This window comes from Hippocampus comes, unplaced genomic scaffold (genome assembly GCF_001891065.2).
Source record: "Hippocampus comes isolate QL1 unplaced genomic scaffold, H_comes_QL1_v1.1 scaffold72, whole genome shotgun sequence".
Taxonomy (NCBI): Eukaryota; Metazoa; Chordata; class Actinopteri; order Syngnathiformes; family Syngnathidae; genus Hippocampus; species Hippocampus comes.
The window spans coordinates 1,259,323-1,274,690 of NW_017806030.1; the positions used below are offsets into that span (position 1 = coordinate 1,259,323).

The 15,368-nt window shown below is 41.5% G+C and overlaps 2 protein-coding genes across 5 annotated transcripts; one reads left to right on the top strand and one right to left on the bottom strand.

The window, feature by feature from the left end:
* The first annotated feature begins 993 nt into the window (after positions 1 to 993).
* tmem25 (transmembrane protein 25) lies at positions 994 to 8,862 on the top strand. 4 transcript variants are annotated; one of them, XM_019892724.1, is made up of 13 exons: positions 994 to 1,076; positions 2,291 to 2,397; positions 2,793 to 3,128; positions 3,899 to 4,189; positions 4,270 to 4,401; positions 4,473 to 4,506; positions 4,837 to 4,937; positions 5,420 to 5,506; positions 5,599 to 6,682; positions 6,762 to 6,906; positions 8,198 to 8,257; positions 8,522 to 8,591; positions 8,687 to 8,862. In XM_019892724.1, the coding sequence occupies exons 2-9, from the start codon at positions 2,316 to 2,318 to the stop codon at positions 5,670 to 5,672; spliced, it is 1,137 nt and encodes a 378-aa protein (XP_019748283.1). In that variant the 5' UTR covers positions 994 to 1,076; positions 2,291 to 2,315; the 3' UTR covers positions 5,673 to 6,682; positions 6,762 to 6,906; positions 8,198 to 8,257; positions 8,522 to 8,591; positions 8,687 to 8,862. The 4 variants fall into 4 exon arrangements, with proteins under 4 accessions (XP_019748283.1, XP_019748282.1, XP_019748284.1 ...); XM_019892723.1 differs by having other exon boundaries at positions 5,599 to 6,906; XM_019892725.1 differs by lacking the exon at positions 8,522 to 8,591 and having other exon boundaries at positions 5,599 to 6,906; positions 8,815 to 8,862.
* Positions 8,863 to 12,492: 3,630 nt separating this feature from the next.
* LOC109529377 (T-cell surface glycoprotein CD3 epsilon chain) lies at positions 12,493 to 15,226 on the bottom strand. Its single transcript, XM_019892729.1, has 5 exons — positions 14,991 to 15,226; positions 14,474 to 14,665; positions 14,267 to 14,398; positions 13,863 to 13,900; positions 12,493 to 13,274 (listed from the first exon to the last, which is right to left on the bottom strand). Exons 1-5 carry the CDS (start codon positions 15,052 to 15,054, stop codon positions 13,209 to 13,211), a joined length of 492 nt encoding a protein of 163 aa, XP_019748288.1. The 5' UTR covers positions 15,055 to 15,226; the 3' UTR covers positions 12,493 to 13,208.
* Positions 15,227 to 15,368: the final 142 nt, after the last annotated feature.

Genomic DNA, 15,368 nt, shown 5'->3' on the forward strand with positions numbered 1-15,368 from the left:
TCATAAATATTACAAAATATTTTACTGTTTTGCAAATTATTATTGTTATTATAACCTCTTGTGCCTGGATTCGGAATTTAGAACATCAGAAGTGAAAGGTGTTTGTATGGTACCCTGTGAAATTTAATCATCCTCATGAAATGAAGCAATGAGGCAGAAATTTTGATCTCTACCTTCAACCAACCCTAGACACTCACGCGTTCGTTGTATCAAGATTTGTTGTATGTTGACAACAAAGTAAACAAAATGCTTGCTGCATTATTCTGAGCAATCAGAATTTTTTTCACATATGTTGACTGATGCAGTGATTTTGTGCATTGGGAAATATGATGTGCCCTAAGTGGTTAATCTTCTGTTTCCGAAATATCAAAATTGTGATCACAAAATGGTCCTCAGACAACAGATTAAACCCAAAGACAAACTAAGGAGTGAACCGCCTGCAACTCTTCTGGCATAAACTATTCAGCCTGCAGTGCTCTGCATGCTGCTGCTTATGTCAACTCAGCTGCACTGCAGAGACATTCCAGCCTGAACTAATGGAGCACCGAACAAGTGAGGAGCGTGTATTAGTGCTGAGCTGTAACAAGAATACTGATGTTCACTAATAAGATTACGATTACAAAAATAAGGGTTATATTCCCCTCCCACACCACCACCGCCACAGTTCCGCCTCTGTCCTTTTCTCCCGAATCCCAGAGCAAGACCTGCTCTTGAGCATTCATTCCTCCTCTTCCCCTTCATTCTCTCATCCTCTCAGCTGCTTGAATCCCTTCTGTCTCCCTCCCACTCTCGCCTCCTCTAAGTGGCGGCAGCGTGACTCCCTGAGCCAGCTACCTTGACCAATTAGTCAATGCAACTACTGGAGGTGCCATATCCTGCAGAGAAACGTGTGTGTGTCTGTGCGCGTGCGTGTGTGCGTGCGTGCGTGTGTGTGTGTGAGACTACGAGTAGACACAGATGGGAGGGTGACTGAGTCAGAATGGCTGCCTTCCTCTCATCATCGCCATCCTTCGCTCCTCTGCAGCCATGGAGCTCCGGCAGGCGGAATCGCAGCAGAGTCTGCGGAAAGCTCTGAGGTAACACCGTGTTTGAGGATTTGGGTTGAAATGTATGAAGCACAATCACGTGTACTATACATGCATGCAGACTTGTTTATGTGTGTGGGGGCCTTTGCAGCAATTTGTACTGGCATTCTGGATTGTGCATGTAAAGCAAGCATTGACTGCTAGAGGCCCAAGGGGGGCGCAAACAATTTCATCAGCATGTTTATGTGGTGTGCGTCACAAAGGTTTATAATGATTAAATGTGAACCAAATAGCAGGAAGAGTCTTTGTATTTACATTGTACACAATCACGTCAGAAATAATAATGGATTTTTTTTTCTGTGGTATGAGTGACTGTTTCAAAATATTGCCCTTTGGTGCTTCTCATATTACAAAAGCTTGAAACTAACCACTCCATCATAGGTAGAGTAACGAGAGCTCAGACTCACCCAAAATCTGCGTTCCCTGTTTGTGTTCATGTTAATCAGCGAGTACCGAATGAACTTGACTCGGATACTTATTGTACTTTTCAGAAAGGAAAAAAAAAACGGAGTCATAAAATACCAGGACCAAAAAAAGTCTATTAAATAACCATAGTGGAAAGCAAATAATTAAAGTTATTCACCATGTCCCTTGTGTTTATTTTAAGAATAACGTTTCAACATCATCATCATGTGTTAACTCCAACACTTTTGTTTGCTCTGCTTTTTTTTGGGGGTTTGGGGGGTAATCATTTCTAATATATATTTTCTGGATATGTCAATTTAGGCGTCGGATTTAAAGCTTCTGCCTCCTTTAAAAAGCGATAATTAAGAATTTGTATCAGGCAAAAAAAAAATAATGGGGATATCAGGGATGAAGAAGCAATCCTTGAACAAAGCAACTGCGTCTTCAAAGCATTTGATACTGTCTCACTCGTCTCGTACCTTATACAAAGAATACATTTGTACCTGTTTTTGTGCTTACATTGAGCATGTTCAAATCGTCAAGCTTTTTATCATTTATTGAAGACATCAGTCCTTTTTTGAAATATATTTAACGATAGATAACACAGAGGGTTGGTAACTTGCTGCTAATTCAAACTAATGTGCAGCCGGCCATTCAACGCACCTTTTCACGAAAATATCTCAAATGTTATGATATAGCTCGATATGGACAAATGCTGCTCATCCAATGCTTGGCTCAATAAAAGCGGGGGAACACCGTGGTAGCCTGTAATGATTAACAAACTCAATTTCTCCCTACAGGTAGACGTGTGTATGTTTTTGTAGGATGGATAGCGTGTACAAGAGAAGGTGGTCATCAGGCACGCGGGCCGTAGTGTTTCTTCACACGCTGGCCTTATCCTGGGCAGGTGATGTATGCTGTTGACTGCTGTCATAAAATGTCAAATGGAGTTTTGTAGAGATACATGCTCCTCTTTGATCTCATAAAACAAGATTTGACATATAAGATAAGAAAACTTTTATTGGTCTCATAATGGAGAAATTCCTTTTTTTTTTTTTTTTTTTTTTTTTAAGGCTTTCTAAATTCTTGGGCTGTTTATAGTATACCAGTTCCCAGATTTTTTTTTCCAGAGCTGGTATGTAACCTTAAAGTAACACTCAGAAATTGCATACATGATCAACTTCAGAATATAAATCGGTAAAAATGTTAAGCCATCATTTGCTTGGCATATATTTTACTCTTATTTGAGATAAAAACACAGGGGAGAAAAAAAAAACCCCAAGTGAGTTTCTTTACCTCCAGGTGCTGTTGAACCTGCCCCCAAAATTGACGGACATCGTCAAACGGTGATGACATTAAGAGAAAACATGATACACAGGTTCAACTGTCATTCCGACGGCTGGCACACCCGTGCACCCACTTTGCTAACCTGGTACCTGAACGGTGAGCAACAGAGGCCGCGATCACCCAAAGGAAGTCGGGGGATGACACCCCATAAAGACTCTGAGGTCACGAGACTGAGAGCGAACAGCACATTCTCCCTGCGGGCCAGAAAGTGGGACAGAGAGCTGATGTGTGTGGCACTCAACCCCAAATCAGGCGAGAGCCACAATGCCACAGTCACACTCAATGTCCAATGTGAGTGGCAGTGAATCGTTTATCGATAGTATTTCTTCTTCTTTTACAGTGACTGTTTTACCTCTGCTAAGCACCAAGCTAGTTTGCTACCTGCAAAAAAAAAAAAAAAAAAAAGACGACAATTGTACCGCTATTGTAAAATATTTTGCAGGCGTGTTTCATTGGAAATCATAACATTTTATTGCAGGATTCCAGTATTTTTTTTTTAGTTCATCAGTTCCAAAATTTGAGATCTTCACCCACTTCATTAACATTTGCAAACATTCATTTTCTAGACCACTTGTCCATATAAGTTCATATCTCAATGAGCCGCAAGTGTTTGCGCGCGTAGCGATTGTTGGTTTTCATCAGGGTTCCTTAAAAGTTGCAAACAGTTGCAAAAGTTTTTTTTTTTCTTCTTGTCGCAAATAAATTTTGAACATGGTCGTGTTTCTTGCACGGACTTATATGTGAAACACTCGCCCACATTTGCCGCTCAGTGAGATAACGGGCTTAGTTGGGGTGAACTTGAGCCTATCAGGGCACATCTAAACAACTATTCACACTCATATTTACCAGTTGATAATTTAAAGTCTTCAATCGACCTACAATGCATACTTGGGGCGAGTCTGCGTACTTGAGGTCCATTTGTCTTATGCACAGTGTTACAGTTAGTGACTATGGCTGAGTGAAGAATCTGGTATTGTAGCCAAGCCTCTGCGGGGGACCACAATCCACTCAGTTTTTTTTTTGTTCCTATCTGCGGCTCTTTCCTCTCCTCCATCTTCTAGTTCAGCCTGAGATCGTCAGGGTCAGCGCACACTCCAGTGAAACCTCAGACCCCGGCCTTTTGTTAGTCCTCTTTGCACTGGTTCAGTCCAACCCGCCTGCCACCTTCACCTTGGCCGACCAGTCTGGCCTACTGGTGGCTAACACTTCGGACATCTTCATCCTCGACTCGCACAGCTACCCCTGGTTGACCAATCACACAATGAGAGTCACTCTCAGTAGCCTCTCAGGAAATATCTCGCTGAACGCCAGCAACAGTGTGGGCACAGCGCAAAGTAACATCACGCTGGCAGGTCATTGTCGGGGGAGGGGAACAAGATTAATTCATTACCATCAACAGCTTTTGGAAATCCTCTATCTGTCTGTTCTCTAGAGTTCCTGCAATCTCGTGTGGAAGTGCCGATGCTGGGAATCGTGACCGGAGGCTCCATGGCCTTCATGGCCCTTCTCATTCTCAGTCTGATAGTCCTCTGCCTCATGCAAAAACCAACAAGCAAGTCCATTGGTAAGACACGAGTCCCTTGTGGCTCCGGAATAATGCTTGAGCAGTGTCATACACTTTATTTTGTGTTACAGATGAGACGGTGGAGATTTTAATGACTAAGAAAAGGTAACTCAGACAATACCTCTAACTTTTGTAGTGTGGTCAAAGAAGCTCCTTTTTTTCTTTCAAAAAACACAAAACAAAACAACAATCAACAACAAAATAAATGGCAGATTTGTGCAGACTGTTTTCCGTTACAAATTGACAGACGAGTCGGGGGTGAGCCAACTTTGTGCGCCGGAATGCCCAGGGAGGTGCAACACTGCCCCAAACATGCTAGACGAGTCCTGCACCGGCATCAGAATTAAGTTCGACCCGTTTGTGCGACAAGCGCACTGGTGGCAGTCTACCAAAATTGGGCTCCTGGTGTTTACACTTGGTGTATTTTCTGCACAGTGACTCAACCAACCTGAAAGCAGAGAGAACTTACATCCCCAGAGAGAACATGTCTCTTCCTTCTAATATGCAGCTCAATGACCTCAGCGCTTTGAAAAAAGGTAAGACTTGAACTCAGGTGACAGATGATTCTGTACCAAAAATAGAACGTTTTAAATGAGATATATCATCTATTATGAATATTATCAAACTAATTAAAAGGGAACCAACATTTTGCAATCTCTTCCTCTGTTTTCTGTGGATAGACGGTAGAGGTATCTCTAGCCAATGGGATGACAGGATGATGCTCGGTATTAGCCAATGGCAGAGCAACTATAAGTATGCTGCGTTCAGGAACCTCGGAGCTGAGAGTTTCAACCCTTACTGTATTTTTACCTTTCGTATTTTGAAATTTCTTTCGTAACTAGAGACAATATTTTCCTGTTGAGGCATTTCGTAACTTGAAAATTTCATATGAAGAGACATTCGTCAGGAGAGGTACCACTGTATTCCCATTTAGGATTTTCCATCAAACCCTGCATATCTCTAACACTCTTTTTACATTTCATCTTTTGCTGCAATGCTTGTACATGGCTTGACACAGCGCGAGAGAACACCCAGCATGTCACTGGGGGAGAGAAGAAGACAGATGAGGAGGATGAAGATCTGTCTTTAGCCTATGCTGCCAGAGGTCAGGTGACGCTTCTAGAGCATGACTGCACATGTGTGTAGTTATGTGGTCATTTCTATAACTGTCCAGTCTTTTTCCACTGCCACTCTCAGGCTTTGCCAGATATCCAATGGTGGGCTACATCTACAAGGTGAATAGCACAAGCAGTGAGGAGATCTGGCTTTGACTAATCTCAAAGGCACCTCGCAAGTTATACAGCTCCATGCATGACTATTTGAACAGAGACTCTGCGGCAAGTCCCCCATTTGTCACTTCAACATGTTGGTTCCAAATCTGTCGTTGGATCACACAAGCTATCGCTGCTTCAACAGTTGTATTGATAAAAATGTGCGTGACCTCTAAAACTAAAGTGTTGCTGTCCCACCTGTAACCATATGCTCATAGTGTTCTCTTTTCAAACGGAGCCCCTATAAGGTGACATGCAGGAAAAAAAAAAAAAAACAACGTTCCCTCGCAGATAACGCTTTTTTTTTTTTTAATGCGCGTTTATGTACTTCCGGGGTCAGTTTGGCTACTGTGGCCTTGAACGCGCGGCTGATTGAGAGACTACGCTTCAGGTGTTTTTCGCTTATTTCGAATCCCTGCTTGAAATCAAGAACAGATTTTATGGCTTTTTTATTTTAAGCCAATTTCAAAGTAAAATTCAATTAAAATTGCCCACGGGTAAAAACGCTCAATATTTGTCGCTTTCGTTTACTCGAAAGATAACTCTGAAGTACATAAACGGGTAAAAAAAAAAAGCGTTCGCATGCAAAAGAAAAAAAAAACGCGTTATCTCGCAATCTTTGCGAGATAACGCCGAGGTTTTTTTCCCCCCTTTCATGTCACCTTAGGGCGGGCTCCGTAATTTCCTGCTGTTTGAAATGGAATGCCTTTATTCTGCTATGCACACTCCAGAATCTCTCAGATGACATACTGTGTATAATATTTTACAAATTAATTTGATGCAAAAATGTATTTACATGTAAATTATGGAGAAGGTTACAGATAAATGTGTATTTGTACGTGTATTCACATGAAGATCGTACTGAATAAAGTCAACGTATGTTTCTCCTTGATCGTGGCTCTTCTGACATCCACCAGGGGGTGCTAAATAAACGTGTTTCTGGTATTTGTGAAGAGTTGGTGAACAGTGCTGAAATACGACGCAAGGGGAGGGCCTGTGCCTTTTGTACTGTAAGCTTTCGTGATTATACGTTTTTTAATGCTAGAATAGCAACTACGGGATCTGATTGCATGACTTTTGTGGACATAGATGAATGTGTGCTGTGTGAGTGAGAACCACCACCAGGTGCTGTTTGTGGCTCACAAGGTTTCGATGCAGCAGTTCAGACAGGAAGCTGTGTCTCGCTGTGGGTAAACGTATCTGCTTCCTGAAGCACCTCAGATGCATTTGCGTGGTAATATACAATTTGAACATAAGCGAAACAATATCTACAACAACCACGCAGTATTAAGTTATGAAAACACATCCTGATTTTGTTTTCGATTGAACAAGTGTGTGTCATGATTGGTTTTGATTAGCATTTAATTTCATCAAGTTTTCCTCGTGTCCCTTTGTCTGTCTGTCTTGTTAGGTTATTGTGTCCACCTGTGCTTGTCATCCCGATCCGTTGTCCATTCCGTTCCCTCAACCACTTGTGTCTTGTTCTGGTGTTCATCATTGTCTCGTCACTTGGTTTGTATTTGGCTCTGTGCTGCCTTTCAGTATTTCTTGCTCCATTGTCCTCGTCTCACCTCTGAGGCAGCACGGTGAGTGACTGGTTAGCACGTTGGCCTCACAGTGAAGAGGTGCAGGGTTCGATTCCCGCTCCGGCCTTCATGTGTGGATATTGCATGTTCTCCATGTGTCTGCGAGGGTTTTCTCTGGTTTCATCCAACATTCCCAAAACCTGGCCGGTAGGTTTACTGGACACTCAAAATTTTCCTTAGGTGTGATTGTGATCGCAAATGGTTGTTTTGTCCGTGCGTGCCCTGCAATTAGCTGGCAACCAGTACAGGATGTAGACCACCTACTGTCCGAAGATAGCTGGGATAGGCTCCAGCAGGCTCACGACCCTCGTGAGGATAAACGGATTAGAAAATGAATGGATGGAGGTCACCACCGTCATCCTCAGAGGTTCAATGAAGTAAAAAGTCTATTTTGGCAAAGGAGTAGAAAGTACATTTGTTTTGAAATGTAGGGAGTATGTCATCGGAAATGGAAATGCACAGGTTGAGTAAAGATACCTAAAAAAAACATACGAAACAAAGTACTTGCTCCTCTACTTCTTTGCACTTCTCACCATGCAGTCGTGCCATCAATGGTTATGTTAAAAATGGACCACCATCATAATTGCGTTCTCTTCACCTTTGTCCACCTGCTCTGTCTCTTCACCTCAACCCAACTGGTGAAGGCAGATAAATAAATTCCATTATGGCACGCTCAGCATTGTAGCGCTGCAGTATGTCGAGTGGAAGCGTGAGAGCTTATCTCAGAAGTGTTTGTGTTGACATTTTTCCTCATCGATGAAGTAACAAAAATAAAACGACTAAATGCCATTGAGGAGCAATATGAGACCGTGTCGAAGAACAAATATACAAATACATGCAGTGTATTTTTGTTTTTACATTCTGCAAAATGTTGAAAAATACAGTGACGCTTAAGCTGAGTTAGCCAATCACACTCACTTCCTATTCACACTCACCCAGCTCAAGACAGAGACAAGAAAAAGCGACAGCACTGGGAGCACGACTGATCTACATTTTATGGTCAGTATTTTCAACGTCAATATTGTATCGTGTTGACCTTAAATAGCTTTCGGGTAAGCTTGGCTTCGAAGTATAGTGCATGTTCTGATTTAAACCAAATATTACGGCCTTTTGACGCTTCATATTTTTATCACTTGGTTTTCCCCACAAAAGTCCTGTATGAGGCGATAAAAGTGGTTTTCGTTGAGGTTTAAAGGAAAAAAATTTGTTGGCACGTCCCTGTTGTCTGTGCACACAATGAAAACATCTCATTCTTTTTACCAGCACAACTCCGATGACACAATGAAAAGCGACAAAGTTTTATCTTCTTTTCTGGTTGTTTGGACGCTGACTGGTGAGATTTTCTTGTTCTGTCATCATTCGTGGTTGGAGACATTTCATTTCATTTTAATGAGGCCCATCGCATGTTCTTTCTGAATTCTCCCACAGAATTTGTCTGCTGTGACGAAGGTACAGTTCATCGAAGGATGGGATTTTGTTTATGAAACTGTCACTTGATGAAAAGGCACCGTATGGTATAACCTGATGAGTCCATTCATGTTTTTTGTTCTTCACAGACATTCAAGTGAAACCTGGACCCTCAGAAATTACTATTTCATGTGGCGGAAACAAATTTGTGTCAAAAGATGGTGAGAGAGTCACGTTTCCTTTAAAATACGAAGACGACAACTCTGGAGAATACGAATGTATGGATGAAACGGGACAACCAAGTGGACAAGAAATATTTGTGAAGTTCAGATGTAAGTTCTACGTCTCCTACTTTGGACTTTTGACTTGATTTATATCCTGTCACTTAGAAATGTTTGACAATATTGCACAAAGCAAAGTTGAAAAATTCAATGCGGAAACACTGATGTCAGCAATGGACATAGAACGAGAAATTCTGGGTACCTTTGCAAATCATGTTCAACCAACAAAGACAAGATATTTCTTGTTCAAACCGATCAACTTTGTTGTTTGAGCAAACAATCATTCATTTCGAATTGTATTGCTGCAATACGTTCCAAAAAAAGCTGGGACAGGTGACAAAAAAGACTGAGCAAGTTTTAGGAATGCTCATCAAACACCTGTTTGGAACAAGTGGCTGCCATGATTGGGTTGAATAGGAGCTTCCTTGACCCACTCACACTTGTGGTTTTTTTTTTATTTTTTTATCCAGCCTGTGATAACTGCGTGGAGCTCGACCTTCTGTCCATATCAGGTCTAGCTGTCGGAGATTTAATAGCTACCATTGTTCTCGGAGTGGCTGTCTATCTCGTCGCATCACAGACTCATGCCTCTGTTATCGCCTCTCCACACAGAAGTAAATTTCTCTCCTGCATCCGTCCCAGTTTGAAACGTTTGTTTTGGACAGGATGATCAAGTTCAGCTTTTGGGAAACTAACTGTGTAGATAAATATCAATGCTGAAAAAAAAATGGTGTGTTGAATTTACTCCATTTTATTTGGTCAAGTAGTCACATAGAATAAAATCATCCGGATGCAGATGCATTTTTTAAAGTTGATGGATCGTCAACTTAAAAAGTGGATCTGGATCCTGATGATTTTATTTAGTGCATGCAACCACTTGATGAAAATAAATTTGGCAAAATTCAGCAAAATCTCTTTTCCAGTGTAACTTAGAAATGTTAGACACTATTGCACGAAGCAAAATTGATATTCCTAGATCTTCCTGCTGTGTGTTAAATGTATTTTTTCCATTCAGGCACTGACAGAAAACATCTTATTCCAAATGAGACACAGAAAAGAGTCCCAAATGCTGATTACCAGGAGGTAAAGTAAATCTAAGAATGCTAAGATATAATTTTCTCGTTGATGAAATGAAAAATAACCAATGTGCATTTCTGTTCTTCCCTCAGCTGAGCCACAGAGGTGGTCGGAGAGAAATATAGATTACCCTCTTGGACAAATAACAGCCTGCTGGCCCACCCTCAGAAAATATAGTGTGGCCACGGAAGTAAAAGAAAATTTGTTCCTGAGCACAGCTTTATAAAAGTGTCTCTTTTTCCACCCTATATCAAACAGTTTCACATCTATCTTTGCTTTTCCTGTGTATCGTGATGGTAATGAACAGAATAGACACAAGACATTGTGCTGTTGCGTTGTGTCACGGTTGTTCGTCAAACCTGATTACATCGATGTGGGAACAATGCATGTCGAATGCTATTGTTTACTTATTTGCCGAGTGACATTTTCTCATTAAACTCAAAGATTTTTATCATTTGAGGGCCGAGCCTTTCCATGTCCCCTGTGAATGGCGATGGTCGGGTGTCGAATAAATACACACGTTCAAATTCTGGTCAACTCGGTGATCGAGCATCATTTTCATACTCATTAATCGCTTATCGCCTCACAATCCTGATCGTCTAAAGCAGCGGTCGGGAACGTTTTTGACTAAGAGAGCCATAAAAGCAAAATATTTGGAAATGTATTTCAGTGAGAGTCATATTTTTTATGTGTGTGTGTGTGTGTGTGTGTGTATATATATGTATATATACACACACACACACACACACACACACACACACACACACTCTATATTCTCAAACATAAGAGACACACACAAGTGTACCATACTCGTCATCTTTTTCTTTTCACCATTTTATTCGTCAAAGGATTAGCTTTGAGCTAATCACCGAGCAGGCTGATTCAAAAGGGGGCGTTTCCCTGTTTCCACAGCAACGGCCAACGTAAGCCAGTATCATCCAATCAAAATTGCTCCTTGAGCCAACTGCAGCCCTGAACAGGACGTGAGCAGTGAAAAATCGATGGATGGATTAAACAAGCGAGAATATTCTCTTTTATCTGCGAGCCAGATGCAATCATAAAAAGAGCCACATCTGCCTCGCGAGCCATATGTTCCCGACCCCTGGTCTAAAGCCTAATTGTCATATTTACAATATGACTAAAATCGCATCCACCACACATGTCCTCGAAGCTCAGAATCAGTCTGTCTGCACGTTAATGAAACTCACTAAAACACATTAAATCACCCTGCGACAGTAGTTACACGTAGAGTTCAGTCAACTTTCAGCCATCAAATTGTCAGGGGCACCGAGAACTCAACTAGTTTTGAACAGAAAGCCAAGACATCCCAGCCAATCTCTTCTTGTATCAGTCCTTCTCAACACACATCAAACATGCACGTGCACACGCGCGCACACACAGCCACACTTCCTTAACAGTAAGTGGGAGTATTATTATAACTCATGATTCATTAATAGGCCTAACAAAGAAATGCGACCTCTAAGTGACGTCATGTTTTAGATGCCGCCGGGGATGTGCAGCGCTGACAAATTGAGTAGCCAAGCCTTTTTGCGCGGTAAAGGAGGGAGCAGACAAGATGTTGCTTCAATGATCTGGCCCCTCCCCCACCCCCCTCACACACAAGCAAGTGACTCCACCGCGTCTTTGTGCACGTGGGAGCCGAACGGATATGTGCCGCAGGCGGATGCATGGTGGCGACGCGTGTTGAACCTCCACTCATATCTGTCAAAGTGTCACAATCATGTTTCCGACCGCAAACATACAAAAGAATGAGAACATGAACTGCATTTATTGAACTGTCCTTCTCAAGAATATTTTGATAGTTAATTGATGGTCATACAGACGGGAGGCTATAATGCATCATGGAAATAGAATATGTAAAAGAAGAATGATGTTATTGGGAATGGAAGTATGAATTTAATTAGAAAATGTTAAAAATATCAAACATTAAAGGATATCACGATCCGCTCTAACCCCCCCCCCCAAAAAAAGTAAGTTGACTCACAAAAAAAAAAAAAAAAAAAAAATATGGCAAATCATATAAAAACATTTTATTGCTCTGTACATTCATCAAAGTGATAGGTGGGTATACATCCATTTTCCGATCCACTTATCCTCAAAAGGGTCGCGGGGGTACTGGAGCCTATCCCAGCCATCTTCAAGCAGTAGATGAGAGACACGCCGAACCGGTTGCCAGCCGATCGCAGGGCACACAAGGACGAACAACCATCCGCGCTCGCGCTCACACCAAGGGACAATTTAGAGTGTTCAATCAGCCTGCCATGCATGTTTTTGGAATGTGGGAGGAAACTGGAATACCCGGAGAAAACCCACGCAGGCCCGGGGAGAACATGCAAACTCCACACAGGGAGGCCGGAGCTGGAATTGAACCCGGTACCTCTGCACTGTGAGTTCGACGCGCTAACCACTCGCCCACCAGGCCGCCAGGTGGGTATACAAACATTAGTATTTATTTATTAGTTTTACTATGCAGAGGTTAACTTATTTTTACACTCGTGTAACAGGTAGGAAATGAAGTTAATTCACCATCAAGCCTGCTGTTTTCTTCTGCACTTCCCTACAAGACAGGTAAGTCATGGTAAATATTTATCTTACTTCTACGATAGTGTAAAATGTTAAAATATATATAAAAAAAATAGAACAGTTTTGCACCTTGCACAGTTAATAAAGGTTTTATGATGGTAACAATTTGGCTGGTAAAAGAGTAATGGATGTATTCCAATTTCCAAGATTTTCTACATGCACAATTTTTTTTTTTTATGAACTCATACCAAATAAGAGATCATCCAGCACCTAAGGGCACATTATTTTTTGACCTTAGAAGTCCCATTTCATAGTCTCTGTCGCCCTTTATGTCCATCGCATATCAACCATGTTTGTCAAGTGTATTGCACACTGACGTTACGAATGGCCACACGTTGTTGCTGTGAAATGCTCCAATTTGCACATAAAGTTGAACTTTTTGTATTTTTTTCCCTTGGGAATAAGTTGAGTCATGATCCTACTTTTGTGTCATGCTTGTGAATGTTGATTATGATGAAATGAGTGACTTCCTCGTGGCAATATAAACGGTGTGAGATGCCAGACTACGAGCGCGGAAAACGTCTCTTGATTAATTTAGTTGCTTGTCTTCCGTCTTCAACTTGTAACCTGCCATAGGTGGCTCATCTTGGTTTGCCGCTGTTGATAAAAGAGTATGGGTCCTGGGATTGGCCGTGCGCGTTCAGGTACTGTCAACAAAAGAATAATGACGCTGTTAGAGGCTCGCGATACGGCATCTCTGATGGCAGAAAACAGAACAAGGAGGTTTCAAAGTCACTCGGTCTGCAGACAAGGTAGCTGAGTGATTTGATTTTTGATGAAGAGAAACTGAATAATGCATTTCCCCACCGTTTGTATTCATTTATTACCCCCCCCCCCCCCCCCCCCCCCCCCCTGCTTTTGACAGTTTCTTGAGACCACCCCACGCCCGAGCTCAGCAGTAGTAAGCCGACTCACATTCAAGGCAGTACGATTCCGAGAATTTAGAATTGTCTGATAATGACGTGACACATTTTTTCCCATTGCAGCAGTAGTAAGCCGACACACATTCAAGGCAGTACGATTTCGAGAATTTAGAACTGTCTGATAATGATGTGACACATTTTTCCCATTGCCAATATTTTCAATATTTCTTCCACGATCAGAGGTTAACGAGAGTGCCCAGCCTGAGTGATTCCACTGTCGTCTCCGGTTGAAAACATGATGTAGTTCCCAACTGAATTCTTGTAAGAACATGTTATCGTGGAAAATAGAGTGTGCTATCATCCTGTACTTACATCATAATCCGGAGAAGGGACGGCCGGGCCTGCATGTCCTAACAGATGATTTCAAAAATGTAATTACACATCACGAATCCAAATGTAAAACAAAACAAAACAAAAAAAAACTGTTCACGATGTAAGAAATGCGTTTGATTATTCTTAATGCAATCAAATAATAATAGTAAAATAATCAACTCTATGTATATATTTAATATAATTTATTATGTATTTAAAGTTGACTTTTAAAGTAATTCAAGTGGAATGTAAAACACTTCATGCCACACTGCAGAATACATTGGGCTGTCCCGGTATCTTCTCCTTTAGATTGCTTCAAGTAAAAGCCGTACATATTTCTGACCTCAGTGGACATTAGTACTTGCACCCACAGAACACAGTCACTCTGTCACACTGTTTCTTACCTCTCATACCCGGTGAACTTTTCTTCTTGGTGCACTTGTAGATGAATATCATCAATAGAACTGTTATGCTTACATCGGCAACGATGAGCGCCCCAAACAGTGCTGCGTCCAGCTCAAAACAATTAGCGCAGACTGAAGACGGGTGGACAGCAAGTAAGACCTCAACAATCGCCAAAGATCACAAACAAACACAAAGTGTGTACTCACCCTTTCCTTCCACATAGAAGTAATACTTGAGCTTTTTGTTGTTCTGAACATATTCACAATGGTAAAGGCCTTTGTTTTTGCCATCAACTGTCAAGGAGTGGCCTGGAGTGTCCATGGATTGTTCTTTTTTGAACCAACTCCCATTTTCCGGACATGTCATTGTGAACTTGTCCCTCCAAAATGACACTCCACCTTGTATAACACAACAACAAAACAAAAAAAAACAAAATAAAATAAAAAATTGCGTTCTAGTCGCCTTTCAACCAAAGCACCATTCTGTAACATGTTAGCTCACGTAACACAACGCTATTGTCATACCAAAGACATCAACAGGCATTCATTGTCAAGTGTAATTTCATATACAGTAAATAGGGAATTGAGATCTGAAAGGCAGAAAGTTTGAGCCCTCTTTTCAGCTACGCCAATGCTGATTCTGACTTTTTGCAATTTGAGGTAAACGAGACAAATTAAAATGTATTTCAGTTATATATCCGACAAAAAAAAAGCAAACATTTACCTGTACCAGCTTCCACGGTACTTATTATCAAGAGGTGACAAAAAAGCAGAGCGGCGTTGTACATATTCTTTTGAAGATTATATTTCAGGAGTTCGGTGTTGTTTTTTTCCCCCTTGGCCCCCAGTAATTCTCTTCAAGACTCAAAACTCTCCATGCATTCGCTTCAACGTTTACAAGAAGCTTTGGGACCTTGCTGATCTCTTGTCTACCCTTCACAAATTGACGCGGACACGCGCACGAACGCACGCGCCCACATGCAAGCACACACGGACGCGGGAACGCGCTGGATTGACAGTATTTTATTTGTGTAGTTTTAAACAATACTAAATATACTGTGATGATGAAATTTTATTTCCAAACTACATATTTTTCTGCCAA

Bases quoted from the DNA above. Each gene is read 5' to 3' on its own strand.
- tmem25 (XM_019892723.1), top strand. From the start codon at position 2,316: ATGGATAGCGTGTACAAGAGAAGGTGGTCATCAGGCACGCGGGCCGTA. The intron at 4,507-4,836 runs GTAACTCAGACA...TTTTCTGCACAG, and splicing joins ATTTTAATGACTAAGAAAAG to TGACTCAACCAACCTGAAAG. The intron at 5,507-5,598 runs GTCAGGTGACGC...TGCCACTCTCAG, and splicing joins TTTAGCCTATGCTGCCAGAG to GCTTTGCCAGATATCCAATG.
- LOC109529377 (XM_019892729.1), bottom strand. From the start codon at position 15,054: ATGTACAACGCCGCTCTGCTTTTTTGTCACCTCTTGATAATAAGTACC. The intron at 14,399-14,473 runs GTGAGTACACAC...ACCCGTCTTCAG, and splicing joins CTTCTATGTGGAAGGAAAGG to TCTGCGCTAATTGTTTTGAG. The intron at 13,275-13,862 runs GTAAGTACAGGA...TTTTGTTGACAG, and splicing joins TCCCTTCTCCGGATTATGAT to TACCTGAACGCGCACGGCCA.